Source organism: Eubalaena glacialis, chromosome 1 (assembly GCF_028564815.1).
Source record: "Eubalaena glacialis isolate mEubGla1 chromosome 1, mEubGla1.1.hap2.+ XY, whole genome shotgun sequence".
Taxonomy (NCBI): Eukaryota; Metazoa; Chordata; class Mammalia; order Artiodactyla; family Balaenidae; genus Eubalaena; species Eubalaena glacialis.
In genome coordinates this window covers 30728159-30750381 of record NC_083716.1, presented here as the reverse complement: position 1 = coordinate 30750381, position 22223 = coordinate 30728159, and the positions used below count along the sequence as shown (strand labels likewise).

Sequence of the window (22223 nt, the reverse complement as noted above, 5' to 3'; positions counted from 1 at the left end):
TATGCGGGTGTTGGAACCTAGTAGAGTTGTGTCTTGGCTTTTATAAAACTAAATAACATTTAATGAGCACCTACTGTGTGCCAGATACTTTGCTAAAACCATGTGGCACAGGTGTGGGAGGGCATTTAAAGTCATCTAAGTGAGGCAGAATGGAGGCCCAGAGAGGGTGAGTGACTTGCCCTAGGTCACACAGCTGGTTGATGACAGTGCCAGGTTTAGAACCAAGGTCATCTCCTGACCCAGTGCTCACTCTGACACTTTGGGGATGACACCCAAATGGAAGTTGCCCGAGGGTGTAGGATGGCCGGGGTCACACATTCAGGTCTGTGGGCCAAGAGAGGATCCCACCAGACCGTGGGGACAATGGCTCCACCTCTGAGTGGGGGTCTGGGGGGGCCCTCTCTGAACAGGACCCTGCATGGCTTCCCTGCTTGTACTTTCTGCTCCTAAGGGGCAGCTGGACTTGCTGACTCTGCTGAAACCTGGGGTGTGGGTGGGTTGTCACAATGGAGGCTGTTCTTAACATGCGGGTAGGTTCATTTTGTCTGTCCTGTTTGCAACATTATTAGTAGTAGTAATAATAAACAAACAATAGTAGCTAACATTTATTTAGCACTGAGTATGTGCCAGGCACTAGGCTAAGACTCTACATAATTCATCATTCAATCCTCACAACGACCCTCTGTGGTGTGGACTATTATTCCCACTTTACAGATGAAAAGACTGAGGCTCACAGAAGTTAAGTAACTTGCCCAAAACTATACAAGTAGAAAGTGGCAGAGCTTGGCTTTGAATCCAGACAGTCTGACTCCAAACTGTGGGGAAAACGATACCAGCTTCAGAGACCCCCTCAGCCATCCTAGGGTGAGGATTTGGCAGATAACCCAGGGAAGGACTTGGAGCTGTGCCTGGGCTCCAAGGGAGGTCTGGTACCTTCAAGCCCAGGGCATCACGGGAGTGTGGGTGGTTGGGCTCCTCATGGGCATGCGGGGCCCACAGGGGCAGCTTGGTGAAGGGCAGTGAGGGGAGAAGCCGGCTGAGGCGTGGCTTCTCTGCCTGGCTTTCCTCTGCTGGCTCAGTTATGGGGGAAGTGGCAGCCATATCCCTGCAACCTCCTTGCCAGCCAGAGACAGGCCCCATCAGGCCCCAGGAGCAGAGGAACCCCCAGGCAGCTCTGGACTGCTGCTCCCCCATCACTGTCCCCTGACTCTGCTTTCTGGCTTCCTTTGGCCAAAGGCAGGGGTGTGTGCGAAAACCACAGGGTTTACAGAAGCTCGTGGTGCCACCGAGTGGTGGCATCTTGCACTGCACCCCCCAAATCAAAGCAGATTGGGCCAGAGCATCTCAGCTGCTGGGAAACTTCTCTGCGACCCCCAAACAAGCAGCTGCTCCCACCTGCAAGGACTTTTCTGTGACTTCCAGAGTGGCACGGGGCAAAGATGGAGTCCAGTCTGTGGTGACTCTTTCTCCCTATGGCCAGCCACTGGGGTGCTGCCTTTCTCCTGGGGGTCTTGCAGCCTGGGAAACCCGACCTCCCTTCTCCATAGCTCTGGAAGGACTTACAGTGCCGAGGTGTCTGGCAGGAGGCACCCACACCTGGTTTTGGCTTTATTGTTCACCATGGGTGAAGGCAATGCAAAGAGCACCCCAAGTCAGACCTGAATTGGAGCTCCGGCTTCATGACAGTTGCATATGGTGGAAAGACCTGGAGCTTTAGTTTCCCCAGCTGTAAAATCGGGATACTAATACTTTACAGAATTGCCTTGACCTGTGCTTCTCATCCTTGGTCGTAATCAAAGTTATCTGGGGAGCAAGAAAAACCACTGACGCCTGGTCCTGTCCCCAGGGATTCTGATTTCATTGTCCTGGGGTACAGCCTGGGCATCAGGAGTTTTAAAATTTCCCCGAGAGATTCTAGTGTGAAGGCAAGGTTGAGAACCCCTGGTTTCGACGGTACCTAGAGCCTATGAGCTTTTCACAGGCCTCTGAAGATATCTGAGACCTGAATGGAAAAGTTGATTGGTTCCATGAATTCAGCCGGACACAAAATGAGTATGAACTCTATGATTGCACTTATAACACATTCTAATACAGGCAAAACTAATCTATGGTGTTAGCAGTCAGGATAGCGGCTGCCCTGGGGTGGGGGGCAGCGAGTGGAAGGGGGCCGGGGGGCCTCTGGGGACTCCTCATGAGCTGTTTCTCCAGCAGTTACATAGGTGTGCTCACTTTCAGAGCACTCACGGAGCTGTACACTTAAGATTTGCATATTTTCTATAAGTATGATACATTTCAATGAAATTTACCAAGAAGGTTCATTGGCTTCAAAATAGGAAAAGAAAGCACAAAACTGAAATTAATGTTTTATTACATATCTACAAAATGTAACATTATGTCAAACAGTCAACTGCAATTTAACTCGAGTCGTGTGTGTGTGTGTGTGTGTGTGTCTGTGTCTGTGTGATTTAGTGCGGGTTGCGGATGTATATGGAAATATTTGATATGATGAGGGGTGGGGCATTTAAAAAAGAAGGTCCCTGGTACCTAAGAAAATCTTAGAACAGCCCAGGTTTACGCCAGGAGCTCTTAATCTTGACCCCTTGCCCTTGTATGCAGAATGATGCACCTTTAACTGGGGAAGAGAATCCACAGCTTTCAGCAGATTCTCAAAGGGATATGTGGCCCCCCCAAAAGGTTAAGAACAACTGGTTTTGAGGAGCCGGTGAGAAACTGGCCACGAATGTGCCTGGCATGAAATAGCCAGGCACAGCTCTTCCTCTAAGAGGCATGAAAGAGCCAGGCACAGCTCTTCCTCTAAGAGGCTATTTAAAGGGCCTGTCACTTCAGCATCTGCTGGACAGCAGAACTTAGCGTCCCGGAGCTGCACAGGGACTCGTGGTTTTGACAGGGATGATGGAGGAGGCGGAAGAGCATGGAGGGGCTCAGAAAGCTGCACCGGTCCACAGACCCCTGGTCAATTGCTTAACCACGCTGAGTCTTAGCTTGTCATTTGCAAAATGAGAGCGTTGTGAGAAGGCATCTTTGTAAATGATAATCTGTTTCTCCAATGTAAGATATTGTTATTGCTGGAGTTACACTAGGATCTCATTATACTGTGGCCTCATGATGTAGATTTATAGCCAGGTTCCAGATTCTTGCAAAGAACAAGCAAAATCCAAGGGTTCACTGATCCCCTAATATATGCGAGGAACTCCTGTACAGTATTATTCCATTTTGCTCTTTAACACTCTTGTGGGTGGTTATATTTGAATTCTCATTTTATAGATGAGGAAACTAGATGGTTAAGTGGCTTCACGAGCGCCCATAGCTAGTTAGTGTCAGAGCGAAAGCTTGAACCTAAGTCTCCGACCCCAAATCCGTCTCTCATTCTGCCACTGTGTGTCACAGTCAGACAAAAGGTTCCGTTCTGCCTGGATTGACTCATGAAGACAGATTTCAGGCTCAGAGAGAAGCATGTGGGCAAATGCAGACACAGAAAAATTAGATTTGCAGGGGCACGAAGGGGCTAGTTATTCTGGAGTAATTCAAGTTATCGATTTCTGTAATGGAAAAGTGATTGGGGACCAGCTACCACCTGAGAGCTGTGCTGAGCAAGGCCCTAGAAGGCGAAATGTTGTACACAGCTTACAAGACCTTGTGGTGGTGATGGCCTTCCTCCTGTCCCAGTTCCTCTCGAACTCTTGGGGGGGGGCGGGGATCTTGTCTTACTTATTTCTACCACCTCCCTCCCCCACCCCAAGTGCCTGGTGCAGTGCCTCACCCTTGGCAGGTGAACGAGAAGTGCAGCCCATCACAGGCTGGCAGGAAGAGACAAGAACATACAGACGTGAGATCCTCAGGCCCTTGGGGCAACGTGCCACTGAGAAGCAGCTTAGGCAGATGCAGACACAGACAGGTAAGTGGTCACTGAGTAACTCAATTAAAGGGTGACCCCAGGCCATCCCCTGCACTGGGCAGCTTTAATAACGTTGCCCTGGCCGTGATCTTGTGGCTCTGCTCATGATCTCCACCTGGCAGGGGAGGGAAGGGGAGGAAGTGTACATCCTGACCCCACTCAGCCCCTGCCTGGTGCTCCTGGGCACCCTTATTTTGAGGTGGTAAATCCTTGTGGGGCTGAGTGCTTTGCCCGGAAAGTCTGGCCCTGGGATCCTAGAGGGTGAAGTACCATGGGTGGATGGATAGGTGGATGGATGGACGGATAAGTGGATGGATACAGGGAAGATGTGTATAGGGAGATGACTGATGGATCAGAGGTGAGGGAGAGGGCTGCCTGGCTTGAGACGGATGCTCGCAGACCGTGGAGAAGCAGGTGAATGGATGGATACTGATCGGCCCTGTGCTCCCCAGTGCAGATCAAAATACAGGACTGGAGCTCTTCAAAGGGAAGATGCTGTGTAGGCCGGTCCCCAAATGAACTCCGCATTTATAACTGTGAGTGATGGTTGTGTCTCGTTGGGAAAGATTCTTATAGGTCTAACATCGTCCCAGTTAATGACTTATGGATTGTTGTAAAATCAGGCACTGCTAGAAGTGAAAGCAGGAGGTTAAAGGGCCTGGAACAGATCTCATAATCATATCTGCATTTTAACAATCTGGGCAGTGTACTGAGCACCTTATACGCTCTACCTCGACGAAGCCTCACAAAAGCTCTATGAGGTTATGCCTCCATCTGCAGGGGATGAAGACACTGAGTCTCGGAGAGGTGAAGCCGCTTGTTTAAGGCCACTGCGGAGTGCGTTGGTGCGGCGCCTGGGATTCAAGCCTGAGTCCATCTGATCCCAGAGTCTCAGGGTGAAGAGAGAATTTTAAGGAGAGATGGAAGGAAAGAAGGAGGGAGGGAGGGCTGCAGGGTTTGGGGATCAGCTCTGTAAGAAAGAATGTGGTCTTTGACACCCGAGACACCTTCTGCCCTGGGTGAAGCTTTGCGAGCTCCCGGCTTCCTTCTCCCACTGTCCTCCCTGTGTCTGCCTTCAAGGCCTATACATCTTGAGCTTGGGGACTGGAAAGTGCAGAGAAGGTGTATGTGGGGTTTGCCTTCCTCCTTTCGGCCTAAGCGTGTCCCTCTGCTTGTCCCCACGAGCAGTGGGGGAACGTGACTGTGCTTTTGTCCCTTCCCTGGAGCTCCGCATGCAGGTCTGGGCTGGGGGAGGAAAGTCAGCCCTTAGACCTTTTTGCGGGGGGTGTTAAATGATTCTGGGGGATAAATCCTTCGTGACTCCTCTGGGTCTGGCCATGAAGGACAGTGAATTACCTTTACGGGAATTATTCTGGGCCCCTTCTGGAAGGCAGGTGGGCAGGCGTGCTGAGGTCATGAGATTCTGGGCAGGACTTCCTGGGAAGGGGTGACACAGATTCTCCTTCTGTCCCCAGCCTCATCCCCTATGCTCCTGACCCTGTCTGCAGCCTCTCTCAGCTGATCGGGACCCTCTCGGCACCTGGTACCTCCCCCTGGCTCTCTCGTCCTGGCTGTGTTCCACAGTCCAAGCACGGTGCCTGGATTCACTTGGTGGGCACTTCCCCTGACTCTGATTCTGTGTCAGCATGATAGAAAGGACAAGCACTGGCCCCCATATTTCTAAAATGCTTGATGCAACTGTGCTTCTGAAATACTTTGAGTTTTCTGGAGAAGGAGGCAGAGTGAGGCAAGGAGTCCCAGGCAGGAGTCAGATTCCCAATTAGGCTGTGGTCCTCAGGAAAGTCACTGCTCATTTTTGGGCCTCCGTTTCCACATCTGAGAAGGATGGGGCAGAACTAGATGACGTCTCAGGTGCCTCTGTATTTAATGATCTAGGATTCCGTGCTGGTCGGGAGCGAATCCCTGGGCCAGCTCACTAGCTCCTGGTGACTCCTGCTCTGTGCAGCTCAGTCAGAGCCACGCCCTCCCTGCTGGCTTTACCGCATTTTATGAGTATTCTCTTGGGAAATGGCACCTCGTGAGAACGAAGTTGAACACTTCAGCACGGCCCAGGCCCCGGGAAGGTTTGGTCTGCTCCCTCATGGCCATTTTTGGTCCTGAGATTGCTTCAGCTCTCCGTGGGCGGCCAATGTCTTCTAAATCTCCCACACTGCAGGCTCCCGGTGACCTGGGCCACGGCAGGCTGTGCTGGGAGCCACATGAGATTTGGCACTGAATAGATCTAGGCTCCATCCTGAACTTTGCTACTTAGTAATATTGATAACATTTCTGATTTATTGGGGGCTTACTAGGTGCCAGCCCGGCCCTATGTCAAGTATTTTATATCATCTTGTTTAATGTAAAAACTTTGTGTGGTAGGTATTATCCCCATTTTACAGATAAGAAAACTGAGGCTCAAACACAGCTCACCTACCTCAAATGCCTCTTTCTCAGCAAGGCCTACCCTGAGCCACCTTATTTAGAATGGCATTCTGCCTATCTCAGTGCTCCCGATTTGCCTTAATGCTGCTTCCTGCTTCCCACCTAACTTGTAACATACTATATACTTTACTTATTATGTTGTTGAGTGCCTGCCATATGTCACCAGGGCTTTCGGGAATCTTTGCCGGTGATGTTCACAGATGTACATTCCAAGCCACTAGAACCATGCCTGGCACATAGTAGGTGTCTGGTGTATGCCGAGTGATACCTGGTTAAGTAATCTGCCCAGGTGTCAGTTACTTAACGAGCCGTGTGACCTTGGGTAACTTATTGTTTCTAAGCCTCAGTTTCTTTGGTCATAAAATAGAATAATAGCATTTATCCCCTAGGATGGGTATGGGGATTAATGGAGGTGTACAGTTTTGGGCACACGGCAGGCATTCTGTAAATGTTAGCTCCCTTCCCCGAGGAGGGTTTTTTCTTCTTGCTTCTCATTGTTCTCTGATGGCCTACCCTTCGACCACTTCAGAGAACAAGCGCTGAAAGAGGGGGTTGGCATTATCTGTGGAGTTAACCAGCCTGTGTTCTCTCGCCCTCCTTCCTCCTCCTTCTAGGATGTGCCTGCTGTTAAGGAGATGCAAGCAACATCAGCCCCTGACAGGACATGGCTGGGGTCTGGTCCACACCAAAGGAGAGAGATGGTGGCTGACCCCGGGGAGGGAGAGAAGGGGAGGGACTAGGCTTGCCTCCTGGGCTGAGAGTCTGGGGGGGGGCGGGTATCATTCTGGAATCTGCTGGAAAAACCCAGCTGGCTCCCTGAGAAAAAGAAGCGTTCGTCCTCCTGTCTCCATGTGACTCTGGAATGATGACCAAGGGTCCTGTTCAGAGGCGGGAGTGGAATCCCTGCTTGAGCTGCAGTCCAGTGGCGGGCGCCAGTCAGGGTGCGAAGCCCAGACCCTGGGAGGGGGCCATAGCAGCCAGAGTGACACAAAATCAAACTCCTGGCCCTCAGAATGGCACCTCCCCAGAACAGGGCTGGCAGCTGAGTAGATGCTTGAAGAGGTCACGTGGGTGATTCACAATTCTGTGCCTGGTGAGGGGACTCGACACAGGTACTGCCATTTCTTCTCGCAGCTTGAATGTCACTGTGGGGAGACTGTCTCAGATCCTGGGCCTCCAGGGACTCCATTTCTTCTACTCACCCCACCCCTTGAGCCTGGGCAGCGTGAGAGACGGTGCTGTTGTGTAACCAGCCAGCCAGCCCGAATGGAGAAGGAAGAGCACAGGCTGGGGACAGACTGCCCTGACAGAGTCCTTCCTCTGTCCCGTTCCAGCCGCATGCGTCTCGGTAAAACTGGGATGATTACAGCACTTCCCTCCGGGGATTGTTGTGAGGATTCAACAAGTTGATTCCTATTTAGTTTAGAGCTGACCCAGACAAGCTGAGCTCACTAAATGGAAGCTATTATTGTCATTTTAAGGGGTACATTCCTGGGAAGAGGAGCATTCTTGGGCAGAGTAAAAATGGTAGTATTATTACTTGGCTTTTCTTGAAAAATGGGAAGTTCTGGCCATGCTGGCCCATCTTCCTGCTCTGCTAGAGTGAGTAAGGGCTGCCCCCTTCAGCGGCTCCAGCTCCCCATGTGCATAATCCCTTATAGCCCATTCCATTACTTGTCAGCCCCTGAAGGCATTTGCTATTTCTGTTACAAACTCAGGTCCAGCAGAAGCCAACAAAGATGTCAGGAGCCTGAGTGGGGCTAGCAGACAAAGAAAAGACTGAATTGTCTGTGCTCATAAGGGAAAGGCAAGGGTTTGGGCACCCATGGGCCTCAGGGCAAGAGGAATTAGAAGAAAGAGTGACCTTGAGCCTGGCTAGCTTGGGTGCGGCTCTGTGCCCACCCATCCGTGGCTGATTCAGCACAGGCCAGTAAACACACTGGACTGAGGCATTGGGCTTGGAAAGCCTGGGCTCCTGGCCCACTGGGGAGGTCTTGTTATTCGGGGGCAGGTGATGCTGAGTTGGTTCTGTACCTGCCTGTCCTCTGTATCTTTAGCCTCGTATTTCTTCCAACACAAGCATCTTGGGGGCAGGGAACTTGATGCCCTCATTGTCATGGTCCTCATGGGAGGGACCAGTGCTTGTCACACGGGAGGGAGGTTCTCAGTAAATGCTTGTTGAATAAATACATGAACGAATGCAGAGAGCTAGCTTTCTGGTACAGCAATCCAAGAATTTAGCTAGCCTTTTTAGAAAGCCTCTCTGAGTCCCGTTCCCATCCCGTGCCCTGGGCTCCTCCATCTGGCTGGAGGAAGGCAATATGGGGACAGCAACCAAGTCACCTTCACTTACCATTGCACGCCCAGAGCCTAGCTCAGTACCTGGCACATAATAGGTGCTCAACCAATATTTGTTGAAAGACTGAATGAATGAAAGAATGAATCTAACGGAAAGCCTTCTTACCCTGGAGTCAGGATATTGTAGCTGTGCTCTTAGCAGCTGGAGGGATTTTGAACTCCTCTTTTAACTCACCTGGCCCCACCCACCAAGTAGGGTAAAACCACACAAATATACCCAGTTATAAGAAACTCAGTGTGCAGGAATTCATGGTTATTACTTATGAGGCATCCTCTGAAGTTTGCTGTCACCTCGGATCTCCTGATGTCCTTGTCAGGCTGTCACACTAGCTGTCTTATCCCTTATTTCTCGTGTTGTGTGTGCAGCCAATCAATGGACACTGTTATCTTGTTATTTACCATTGCCTTTGGAACCATCGTCTCTGTGGGCTTTGGGTTTTACTTATCTCACTATCTTAGATCCACTTGTTCTTTTCTAAAAAGGCAGCATCTTCCAGAATGACGAGGGAATAGTCTGAATGGTGACAGCACTGTCTGTTACCCCCCTGACAAGATGGGGGTGGTGGCAGAGGGCTCCAGCTTTGGCTCGGGGACCAGCTGGCTCGTGACCTTGGGCAGATCACTTCACCTCTCTGAGCCTCATCTCTGGGGCCCTTTCAGATCTTTAATTCCATGTCAGCACACAGGAGTGGGCTTCCCAGAAGTGGAGTGATTTTTAAGTGGGTGTACGTTTTCTGTGAAACTGTAGCTGTTTTTATTTTAAAACTTTTCATTTAAGCTCCTATTCTGAGTGTAAAAACAGCACTAGCTATGAGGAATTAATAGTTTGTGATTTATGGGGCATATTATTATTATATCAGAAAATGGTAGTTTTTTTTGTTAAATATATTTTTAAAAGGCTTGGTGCATTCTTAAGTGTGATTTTATTATATCTTGGGGTGCCTTTTCTCCCCATAAAGAATAGATCTGTGATTTATAACGCACCTTCTCTACTGAAGCTTGTCATGAAAGCATTCTAAGGTGTTACATCATTCCCACAGGTGAAGCTTCCAGGAGCTTCCAGGTTTCCAAGAATATTGCAGGGGAGACCAAATTGCAAGGTTCTTTCTAGAAATCAGGGTAACCTGACACTAGCCATGCCTATGTCCATCCACAAATTAAGGGGTCTTAGAAAGGAAAGAGCCCTTAGGCTCAACTCTCCTGTCATTTAGATGAGGGAAACTGAGGCCCAGAGTGGAGAAGTGACTTCCTCAGAGCACTCCATGTCTGTCCCTTGCTCATCCCACATCCCTTACCTGGTCCAAACCCCAGTCCCCAACACGTGAACACTGGTGCACGAACCCAACCACTGCTTATGCCTGGGGCAGACACTATCTCATGAGTTGCTTTCCAAGGGCCATGTGATGGAAGGGCTGCTGCTAATTCAGCATTCCAACCAGCTCTACTTGCCTCAGACACATTTTTTTTTCACTAGCTAGACACTAATACCCAGCAGAGAGTTTATTGGCATGATTTCTCCAGAAAGAGGCTGGAAGACTTAGCAAGTTCAAACTTTAACATTTTTATCAAGAGTCCCAAAGGGCCACCCTTTCCCTCTCCCATCATGACCACCAACCCCAATATGGCTGTCTCTACCACAGGCAGTCAGGGCCCGCAGAGCAGAAACAGCATAGGCCAAACCAGCAGACATGGGACACATAATCAACTGAGCAAGGAACCGCCTGGGAGCCATCTTTGTTAAGGGCAAAATAAGCCGCTCATGACACTGGAGGATACAGAAAAGACAGGACTATCTTGATTCTTCTGAAGGAGTGAGGGAGGCTGGATGGGGTAAAAAACATGTTCTCAGAAAGCATGCAAAGAAAGGCTTCACAAACAACTAAGGTGACACAAATATCTCCCACACTTCCCTTTTCAAAGATGGCCACCCCCGCTGTCCATTCAGAGGGAGCGCGCAGCAGAGTCTACTGGGCGTGGAGAGAGAGACAGGCAGTGGGAGAGATTTAGTTTGCCACAAAGGTTGTTAGTTTTGTTTTTGTTTTTTCCTTTATTGATGGAATTTAAAGTGCATATAACTGAAGGCAAAGTCCAAGGCCTAGAGAAAGAGATGAGGCCCAAGAGAGAGGCTCAGAGATTCTAAAGGCGGCAGAAGGATACCCACCTAAAAAGGCCACTTGAGCTGCAAAAAGCATGGGGCAGAGAGATAGAAAATGGGAAAAAGAGAAAGGGGGTGGGTGTGGGGGGTGGGTGTGGGGAAGCGTTTGGGAGGAAGAAGACAAATAGCAGTTCAGAAATTCAGACAAAGGTGAGTAGTAGGAGTTAGTCTATATCCCAGGTAGGAAAAGGTGGGCTGAACTTAAGGTAGGAACATTAGCTTTAGGAAATGTGAGAAGGGGAGAAACAAGAAGAGCAATAGCCTCTGGCCAGGACACAGCACCCCAGGGGCCCTTCAGATGATGGCAGTAGTGGTAGGGCTTCTCCAAGCCTCTGTTATGGTCTTCCTTGGAGACCCCACGAGGGTCTAGGGAGACTCCCTCCAGCCAGGGGAAGGCAGGGGCTGGGGACCTGGATCTGGGGCCTCCCAGAGCTCCCCAGTGGAAGGCAAGTTGCCTTTGCTACTGGACCATGGCGGGGGCTCCACTCACCCACACAGGCTGTGCCGTCCTCGTTGGGCTCGTAGCCCCGACTGCATCTCTTGTTGGTCCGGCACCTGTAGCTTCCGTACGTGTTAACACACACGGGCTTGTCTCGAGGGCACACGAATGGGAACTGGATGCATTCGTTGGTGTCTGAAAGGCAAGGGGAGCAACTCACTGGGGGCTGTGGGCAGTGGATCCTTGCTCAGGCTCTGCTGCCCGCCCCTCCCCCGCTGTGACCTTGGGCATGTCCTTTCTTCTCTCTAGTCCTCAACTTCCTCGCTTCAGTCCCCTTGGCTGGCTCCTCCTGTACTTGACCTCTACACGTGGGGGGCACTCAGGCTTGGTCCGGGGTCTTCTCTTCTATCTACCACACTTTCTCTAGGTGGTCCCTTCATATATGGATGATTCCAGACTTTCCAACTCCAGCCATGACCTCTCCCTCGGGCTCCAGACTTGTGAATCTGTCTACCATGCATCTCAAACTTACTAGGTCCAAATGGAACTCTAGATCCCCCTGGCCCTCAAGCCTTTTCTGCCCCCTGTTCCCATCTTCCCCAACTCAATCAATGCCACCGTCAGTCACTTGGCTGCTCAAGCAGACATCGGAGTGATCCCCGATTCCTCCGGTTGCCTTACCTCTTCAGGCAATTTAACAACAGATCCTGTCAGTTCTGCCCCCACAGTACCTCTCCCATTTGGCCACCTCCTTCTCACTCCTCTGCCACCAGCCTGTCCCCAACCACCAGCAGCTCTTGCCTGGATTTCTGCAGCTGCCTCCCTCCTGGCCTCCCCCCTCCCTCCAATTCTATCTGCAATTCAGCAACCAGGTGATCTTTTGAAAATGTGAACCACATGTTTTTTACCCCATCCAGCCTCCCTCACTCCTTCAGAACAATCAAGATAGTCCTGTCTTTTCTGTATCCTCCAGTGTCATGAGCGGCTTATTTTGCCCTTAACAAAGATGGCTCCCAGGTGGTTCCTTGCTCAGTTGATTATGTGTCCCATGTCTGCTGGTTTGGCCTATACTCTCCTGCTTAACTGCAAAGGGCCCTGAGCGCAAAGTCCAGACACCTTTCTAGGGCCTCAAGACCCTCCTTAACTTGGCGTTTGGTTCGTCCATCCTCTCCTGGCACACTGGCCTCCTTCCTGTCCCTTTGCCACACCAAGCCTTTTTCCTGTATCCCGGTCCTTTCTCCCGCTCTTCCCTCTGCCAGGAAAGCTCCTCCCTCCAGTCTTTCTGTGCCTGGACCCTTCTCATCCTTCAGGTCTCAGCTCAAAGATCCTCCCCCTGTCCACGCCACCTAGAAGAGTCTTCAGAGAGCACCTTGCTTGGAGGTTTCTTAACTCATCTCGTCCAGCGTTTGGGTCACATGTTTGTGGCCTGTCTCCCAGACTAGAGCGGACGCCCCTCCAGGGCAGGTGCTTGGCCTGCACCCCCAGCTCCCTGCGCGGGGTGCTATGTAGGACGCACACAGATGTCTGCTGGATGGTGAAAGGAAGAGGCGGCTGCACTGGGGATGTCACGGGGTCTGCCCAGCACATGGGGAAGGTGCTGGAATTTCTGTGTACGTGCACTGTCTGTTTAGAGTGGCTACAGAGCGGACATGAAGAGCAGAGGAGACTAATTTCCTCCTTAAGCCACCCTTCGAGCCATCCTCTTCCACTTCGCACTTGTGGTCCTTTGCCCATGCAGCGCCCTCCACTGGAACACTATTTCCCCTCTGCCGGGCGAATTCCTCATCACCCTTCAGGTCTCAACTCACACCTTACTTTCTCTGGGACACCTTCTTGGACCCTCCCTAGACTGGTTTAAGACCCCACCTTTGTGCTCCCACAGTCCCCTCCCCTCCCCCACCCCAGCCCCGCTCAGGCTGTGTGGTCATCGCTGTTTACTTGTGTGCCCCTCCCATTGGCTCTAAGCTCCATGAGGGCAGGGACTGCGTCCTTCTTGTCTACTCTTGCATCTCAGTAGTAAACGCATTCACCTGGGGCTGATGAGTATGTGCAGAGGGGACTTGGGAAGAAAGCTGCCTGAGCATCTAAAGGGCAGGTGGAGTCCTTGGCCTGACCCCTCATTGCTGGTCACTGGGATGGAAGACATTGGGTTGAAGACCTTCTGGGTGCTGAGCCTCTAGGCTGCCCCTTGCCCATTCCAGACCCTCGGGGGACTTTTAGAAGGTCCCTGGACCCTCACAGAGCTGCCTCACGAGCCTGGCCGTGCTGCAGTTACCTGCCCCCCAGTACTGCACAAGGCTGCAATTTCCCTTCTGTACTGTGACCACATGCTACACCCTGGTTTGCTCCAGTGTCCCCCAGCCATGCCCACCCTTGCTCACCGGCCCCCTTGCTTGCTGCTCTGTTGGAAGGAGGATACGTGCCCGCCCTAGCCACCACGGCCCCCTGGGAGCCAGGCCTCCCTGTGAGCTCTGACCAGGTGGTTGTGTGTCTCCTCCCCATGCTCATTCTCTCTGTATGCATGGCAGGGAAGCACTGCCAATTCCCAGAGCTGCTGGTCACTACCATCACTCCCACCTTGCCGAGTCACCTGGCGGTTGTCTTGGCATCTGAAGCCTCAGGGGCAAACAACACATTCGCCTCCTCACCCTTCCGCCCCTTGTCTGCAACCTGAGCCTTGCCAGGGCCCAGGCTGACATTCCCCAGTGAGATTCCGGCCTCTGCCTTGTCCCCTGGTACCGGCAGGCAACTCACCCATGCAATGGCCATTTTCCTGCTGGGAGAATCCTTGGCCGCACTGCAAGGTAGGCAGAAGCAGAGACAGTAGTGAGTTGAGAAGATCCCATCTCAGGTCCCCTCCTAGTTACAGCCGCAGAGCAGCTGTCACCCTGACCCCAGAATGAGGGCTGCTCTCAGCTCTGCGCCTGGGAGATCCCCTCCCTGCCAGGCCCCTTCCCTTGCGCTGAGAATAGGAGACTGGGCGGGGAGGCCAAGAACAGATCGGTGCAAACCCCTGCTCACTCCCCTTGCATGGGACCCACATGCCTGCGCCGGGACGCCTAACAGAGTCTGTCCCTCCTGTGGCATCACCCTGAGACAGGCCGGGTCTCAGGAAGGCAAAGTGTAGAGAGGGGTGGAGAAGCTTTTAGAGGTGTCTGCTCACTCCCCGCACCCCCTTCTCTGAGAACCTTCCCCACTCATGGGGGTGGGTGCCTGCAAGCCAGGCCGTCCCCCACCTCTGGGCAGGGCTGGCTGGACAAGAGGTGGACATCCCAGCAGGAGGAGGGACTCAAAGGTTTTGCGGCTAGAATCTGAACTAAGTGGGGCTGAGACAGAGATTTTGGCGCCTGGTCATGCCAGGCCGTGGAGGCTTTGCTGTGTCTACGTGGAGGTCCCAGAGACAGCAGGCTGGTGGCTGGAGGCGGGGTGGCCGGGGACTTGAAACGGAACACTTTACACAAGACAGAAATGTTGACTGTTGGAAATGACAAATGATGGGGTGCTGGTGCGGCTTCCTGGGGAAGGATAATGTTCCCCCCAGAGCCAGTGCACGAATGACAAAGGTCTTTGAGCTCCTGGGGCCACTGAGCTGCCATGGCTCTCACCCTGAGCTTCCCTTGCATTTTGTGAGCTCCTCTAGAACCCTCCCTGTGAGCCCCCTCTTCTGTGTGAGTTTAAGTGGGCCCCTGTTATCTACAGTGGCATGATCCTCTCCAGAGAGCGGTCCAGAGCTCTTCCCTGAGGAGCCCCCAGAGGCCCTGCCCCACCCTCAGAAGCAACAGCTTTGTCAGAAGCTTTGGAAAGAACCAGAAGTGAAGCAGGAGACCTGGGGCCAATTGTTAACTCTGCTCACAAATGGCTGTGTGGTTTTGGTGGGTTCTCTTTCTTGGTCTTGGTTTTCCTTCTCCATAAAATGGGTGAAAAATGCTTGCCCTTCCAATACCCCAGGATTTCTGCGAGGAGCAGAAGAGATGTGGGTGTGACACTGGTGTGCAAACTACACATGGAGGGGTCACTATGAAGCCTGCCCTTTGCTAAGAAGATTTGCATCATTCTAGAAACAAAGTCTGCAGATTCCTGGGAATCCAGCTTCAGCCCATGGGTGGGGCTTGCTTTTCTGGCTCTGAGGCCCAGATGCCTTTGCTCACCTCCAGCGGGGCCGGGTCCCGAAGTCTGTCCTCATCCCGGGGATAGGGAATCTCCAGCACCGAGTTCATCTCTGTGCTGGCCACGTTCCGGCTGGCCATCTTGCCATCGGGCCATGTCACCTCCACACTGCTGGCCTCATCCTTCCCTGTGGGATGAAAGGAGAAATGATCAGCTGCAGGGCAGGGGGCGGGGAGGGATTCTCCACAAAAGAATCATCATTCATTTATTCATTCACCTAATAAAAAATATGAATTGAACACTGTTCTAAGTGCTGGGGAAATAGTGAACAGGCAGATGAGGTCCTGCTCTTTTAGAACAATGCCGTCCAGGACAACTTCAGCAGTGATGGCGAAGTTCTCTATCTGCTCTGTCAGCTATGGTAGCTGCTGGCCATGGCTGCTAAGCACTTGAAGTGGCGTGATAAGGAACTGAATTTTAAATCCAATTTAATTTTAACTAACTGACTTGAAATGGCCACACATGGCTAGTGGCTACCATATTGGACAGCACATTTCTAGAACTTATATTCTAGTGGATTTTGGAGGGAAGAGAGTAAAGCCTGGTGGTAAACATGTTGACTTCGGAGTCCTGGTTTGGAGTACAGATCTTGGCTGTACCACTTACCGAGCATGCTGGGAAGGACATGGCGGGGGGTGGGCATCTGGGAGACCTGGGGACAAATCTCAGCTTTACATCTGACTTGCTGTGTAATCTCAGGCGTGTTGCATTTATTCGTATTTGTATTTATATTGGATGTTTATAGTCTGCTAGGGGCCGTCACTGGGAATATCCCTGTTTTTAGGGAGCTTCCACACTAGTGGGGATAGACAGGCACACAGATGAACAAATAATGCCAGATATTGACAAGCTCTGTGAAGAAAACAAAAATAGGGTGATGGGATAAAAAGGAAGTAAGAGTAGGCTGGGGGCTTTTCTAGTCAGGGTGGTGAGGGATAGGCTCTTGGGGAGAAAGCATTTGAGCCGAGCTCTAAATAAAAGCTGAAGTGACAAAGAACCAGAAGGCAGAGGGCACCGGAGAAAGACCGTTCTACAAAGCTGAGATGTTTACAAAAACTAACGGTGGCGGAGCTCAGAGAACATTCATGGTGAATTCATCTGCACACATCCTTAAAGCAACGTGTTACATCACTGGCAGGAAGCAGGTTGGAAAGATTTGTCAGGTGTTTAGGCATTGTCAAAGCCGGCCCCAGCTCCCTGCTTAAGGCAACAGGCCCGTCACGGAGACAAGGTCAGGCTAATGGTGATGGACTGGGGTGGAGAGGAGTGGGGGATGGGCCTCACCTGCTGGGAAAGTCACCTGGGAAAGAGGGCAGTGCTCAGCACGTGTAGGAGGGAGGCTGCAGCCCCCTCGTCGGTCATCACCCACCAGGGCTGACCAGACGTGGGCTTGGTGCTCGGGGGTCCACCAATCCATACACTTCCCCAAGCATCATTCGTAGGCTGAAAAAATGATGTCACCCACATGTGTGTGCTACTTTCCCCTTAATGCACATAGACACTGTTAGAAAACAAGTGAAACTGAAAAGCACTGTCAAATTTATAGCAGCTTTTGGTCACTGCTGTCCACCAGTGGATTTTACAATGATCGCTACTATGGGGGTCGAGGGTGGTCTGTGAAACATTTTCACGCATGAAAGGGGTTCCCGTATTTTAGGAAAGGGTTGAAGCTACGTCTAGACTTCGTGGGGAATCTATGTACAGACGCCTCTGTGCAGAGGTCTGCTCTGGGGTGGGAGCTAAGACAAGACGGCGTGGAAGGACTCAGCTGCATCTTTCTCCCCGAGTCCCGGTGCGTCAGTCCGGGGCTTCCAGAGGAAGATGCACCTTGACAGCCACATCATCCACTTCCTGAGCCTCCCTGTGTTTGGTTCTCTTTTGCTGCCTCCAACCCAAGGCCTCCAGAGAAGTCTCTTTGTAGCGTTCCAGCCTCGGGCCGCCGTGAATTATTGAGGGCAGGGACCAGATGCTACCCTCCGGAAGTGTCAAAGGTGAGCAGCTCCTGCCCCTGTGCCCGCGATGGGGCAGCAGCACCAGAGAGAGGCTCCTGGAGCAGAGACTCGCACACAGTGCAGAGACCCCGAGATGCAGTGCAGCTCCTCTCCCCACGGAGACTCTCCCCTTCCAGGCCTGGCCTTACTGGTTCTGGGGTTGGCTTTATTAAGCCAGAAAACATTTCTCATTAACTCCTACTCCCCCGCTCCCTCCTTCCACAATAATTCATTTTGCGGGAAGGGGGTGAAAATAGGATTGGGGAGGTATCAACTGCCCCCTCTTTTACTGTTTTGAAGCAGTCTCTTGAGGTTCAAGAGATGTGGCATTTTTAGGGTGTTCAGCACCCAAATTAAATGGCAGATGTAAAAAGTAAACACTTTTCTACTAAAAAAAAGGAGACAAAGAGCAAATGTTTCTCACCTAAGCCAACAGAACAGCTACATGAATACATTTTCCAGCCTGACAGAAGTGCCACAAATAACTCAAAAGAGTCGCCGAATATTCATAGACAATCACGAATTTACATCCTGCCTCTGAATCTTGCTTCCTCCCTTCCTCCAGACCCAGGGAGGGGCAGGGCCAGGAGATAAGTCAGCCACCGGGAGAGCACATCTCAGTAGGACTCCCTCGTTTGTCACTGATTATTTTGCCGACTTGGGTCCTTAGTTTCCTCATCTGTAAGAAGGGAGCTCTACCCCATCCAGGAAGGACAGTTCTTCCTTGGAATGTCAGCCCTGCCCCGGCCAATTTTGACCCTCAGCATCCCCATCCTCATCATCTCTTAGACATGGGGGGGCGCCCTGCAGTTCCCAAAGGGCTTTTGCTTGTTGGCAATACTGCTAGAGAGTATGCACCCCAAACTGCCAGGTGACCAGTGTTAGGGCATTGGATCCTCACGGCAGTCCCATGAGAAGGTACTAGTTTTATAATTTCCATTTTAGAGTCGAGGGGGGATGAAACTTGGAGAGGTGAAGGGAATTGCTCACAGCTACCCAGAGAGGGAATGTCTGATCCCAAAGCCCATACCTGCTAAACCCTTGTTCTACTGCCCACCCCACACCAATGACCAGCCCACCATGGGCCAAGCATCATGCAGGGATCTGGGATTTAGCAGGAAGGACACAGACCCAGGCCCCATCCTGGAGGAGCTGAGCCCCATGGGGGCAATGAACATAGTGATTATGTTATGATAAACTGGGAAAGTGCACCCATAGTATTGGTACCACTTGGTGAGAGAGGTGGGTGTTAAAAGTCATTTCGTTGGAGGATGCAGGAGGAACAAGAGCTTGTGAGGCAGAGAAGGGAAGGAAGGGGCATTCCAGGCAGAGGGTGCAGCACAGGCAAAGGTGTAGAGGTATGAAAAGGGCATGTGTGTTGAAGATCAGGGAGAAGCTCAAAGTGGAAGAAGCAGGGTGTGAGCATGTGTGTTAGGTGGGGTAGATGGGAGAGGAGACAGGGCGGGGGGTGGTGTGGGGAGGGACTTTGGAGCCCTCACAGGTGTGGCTGGCTTGAATCCTCCCAATTACTCTGAGAGGGAGAGTTTATCCCCACTTCCCAGATGTAGACACTGAGGCTTGGCAAGATGCAGTGACCTGCAGGTGTCTGAGCTAGGACTGGGACCCAGGCTCCTGCCCCCAGGTCCGGCTGTTCCCTCTGCCCCAGAAATCTCAAGTCTTCACGCAGCTGCACAAGCAAGGAGGCCTTTAAGCTGGCCAGACTGCGGGGCCAGTGTGTCAGGGAGCTGGGTCTTGAGCAGAGGAGGGCCCATTAAGAGCAGCAGGGAGTCGCCTCTGGCAGCTTTTAAAGGACAAAGGCCAAGGAGGCACAGAGAATCGCGCTTTTCAGAAGAATTACAAGCAAAACAGATGGTGGGAATACAGTTGGTGGAAGATTCTTGCACTTTAATAAAGCTGTTTTTATGTGGGCCACTGAATTTTCCTTCCCTAAATGAGCACCAACCGGCTTGGAGGCAGCTCTGAGTCACTTGCAAACCATCAGCTGAAAGGAAGGAGGGGTGTATGTGCAGGGGCTGGGGGTGCCATCAAAGCCTGAGGTGGGCTGGCCCAGGGGGTGAGCCCCCGAGGGGGGCTGGTGGGGCAAGGAGATTACTGGCGCTTGTTTTCACTTACTGGGTTTGGTAGAGCTGCCTCAGCTGTGTGCTAGCTCGGAGCCAGAGAGCCTGGGTGTGGGATACGTGCGGTGGGTATGCAGGGCTGGGATGTCGGTTCAGAGCAACCGGAGTCCAGTGGGGCACTCAACAAGGGCTGTGAGCAGAAACGCTGATTTATGAGCCTGGCAGGCCATCTGCACCGGGAGGAGCAGGGGGAGGCCAGGGCAGGGTGGAGGGCGCAGCGAACGAGGCCAGGGGCTCCCCTGAGCGGGGGTGCGCCTAATGGTTCTTTAGGATGACGCTGAGAGCCCTCTGCACAACGGAGTGGGCCTGCTGGGAACCCCCCGGAAGAATGAAACACAGCGAGGTCCCTGAGTTTTTATTGTGTGATGTAATGCAGTCTGGACCCTCGGGGTGCACAGTGAGGGTCTGAGAAGCTGAGTCCTCTAACCACAGCTCAGTGCTGACCAAGCAAAGGCCTGCAGAGCTGGGAGGTGTTCCTTCTCCAGCCACCGAGAGATGAGCTGGCCAGGCACGTGGGGAAGAGAAGGGCCCGGGAGGCTGGCTGCTGAGAGGCACATGTGTACACCCACACATACGTCCACGGACAAGCCGCTCACCACACCTTGCTGCAAAGTCAGGAGGCAGGGGGTGGTTTTGGAGGGAGGAAGGAGCAGGGTCAGAGGGGGTAAGCAGGGGCATTGCGGGTGCTGGAAGGGGGGCTTCCTGCAGCCCTCGCCCTTCCCTCACAGCCTCCGGCCGCATCCCCTTCTTAGTCATGCAGACGTCAGGGCAGCCCTTTCTGCATTCCTGTTCTGGACCTGCCCCTTCTCAGCCCAAATACCAGAAAACAAACTGTTCAGGATTGGAAACCATCAAACTGTCCATCAGTAGGGGACTTGCTAAATAAATTGTGAATGTGGCCACACAATAAAATACCGTGTAGCACTAAAGGAAAACAAAGGAGATATACACAGACTTGGAGTGATGTCCAGGATATACCGTTAAGAGAGAGAGAGAAAAAAGCAAGTCTGGGAATAATAGGGAGACTATAATAATTTCTGTTAAAAAAGATTCCCAGGCATATTTATCTATAAATGTGCTCCTGTGTATTTTGCATGCAATAAAATCATATCAAAAGTATGGAACTGGGAAAAGGCCACCCTGGAACACTATATTTGAATCTGCTCCCTGCCCCTTCCCCTCTGCATTCCTAATCCCCTCACCCTGTTCTGCATTTTCTTTTTTCATAGCACTTAACATCTAACATTTTATATATTTACCTAGTTGTTACGTTTATTAGGTGTCATATGTTACTCCTCCTTCCACTAGAATGTAAGGTTACCCATGGTAAGGCTCTTTGTCTAGTTAGTTTTTGGCACAGAGTAGGTGCTCAGTAAGTGAGTAGAGACTAAATGAATCAAATGACACTGGCGGAGGGTGAAGAGGGAACATTTCCTTTTTGCTTAATATTCCAAACATAGTGGCGAGATTATGGGTTATTTTTACTTTCTTTTTTAAATGATGTTATATTTTCTAATTTTCCTATAACCAATATGCATTATTCCTGCAGTCAGAAAAAAATTAAAGCCTTCTAATATGACTTTATTACATGCAAAATACACAGGAGCACATTTATAGATAACTATGCCCTGCGAGTGGCTCCTGGGCTCCTTCGCGGCCCTGCCCTCCCACAGCAAAGCCTGGCTTTGGCTTTCCTGGCTCCGCAGCTCCCTCTGTTCCGCCCGCCCTCTCCACCTGGCTCTGGGTGCCCCTGACAGTTTGGCCCTGACCTCCCTTTCCAGACTCCACTCCCACCAGACCTTTCCTACTCTGTGGACACAGTGAACACTCCTACCTCTGGCCTTTGTTCAAACCAGCCCAGCCCCTGGATGCTCTCCTCAGCTCCCATCCACACCTTCCAAATTCCCACCATCCTTCTAGACCTAGTTCAAGGCCCACTTCCTTGGGAAAACTGCCCAGAGCAGAGGGAATTTCTCCCATCTCAGTCCTCACAGCCACTGGGCCAGTACGACGGCACATCCAAATCTGCTTGCAACGAGAGCTCCTGTGTCCCTCTGCCTCTTTCACAGGACCGTGAGCCTGGAGGGCAGGGAGCATTTCTTTGTTTCATTTGTCTCTTTGCCATGTCTCTCTGCATCTCTTGGTCTCCCCTGGTCCCTGTCTCTGTCTGTCTCCCCGCTGTTCTCTCTCTTTCCTCAATCCTTCCTTCCATCTGGCCTTCCCATCGGCTCCCTCTCTTCCTGCCCCACTGCTGGCCCTCCATCAATCAGGAAGGCCTGTGCTGTGCTAGATCCATGAAGTTCCTTCCGGACGTGGGGGCCTTGGAGCTGCAGGGATGGAGCCACCTGCCCCTCGCTGTGTCCCCAGCTGCTGGCCCTGCTGCCTGCTGAATGGCCTCAGGGACTCTCACTGCCAGGCCCAAGGCTGACCCACTGGGGCCGGTCTCCAAGAGCAGCCTTCCTTCTGCGCCTCTCTGGGAGTGGATCCGGCAACAGGGGAGGCTGCAGGGGACCCGTGGAGCAGTTTGAACCAGAGCTCGGACCCAGAACAAATCCCACAGCCTTGCAAAACAGCAAGGATTGGCAGTCAGGGCAGTCAGGGACTCCCAAGCAGGAGC

At 51.9% G+C, this 22223-nt stretch overlaps 1 protein-coding gene across 3 annotated transcripts in view; it reads right to left on the bottom strand.

Moving 5' to 3' along the window:
- Positions 1-22223, bottom strand: part of CRTAC1 (cartilage acidic protein 1) — a 155336-nt gene that overhangs the window by 10121 nt on the left and 122992 nt on the right. For 2 of the 3 annotated variants that reach the window (XM_061209115.1, XM_061209266.1), the window contains 4 exons: positions 15459-15604; positions 14065-14107; positions 11362-11505; positions 10262-10537 (listed from right to left, as the gene is read on the bottom strand). In XM_061209115.1, the coding sequence (XP_061065098.1) occupies positions 10506-10537; positions 11362-11505; positions 14065-14107; positions 15459-15604 (365 nt within the window). In that variant the 3' untranslated portion in view covers positions 10262-10505. Of the gene's footprint in view, positions 1-10261; positions 10538-11361; positions 11506-14064; positions 14108-15458; positions 15605-22223 lie in introns of those variants that run through there. The other variant, XM_061209193.1, reaches the window with a different exon arrangement.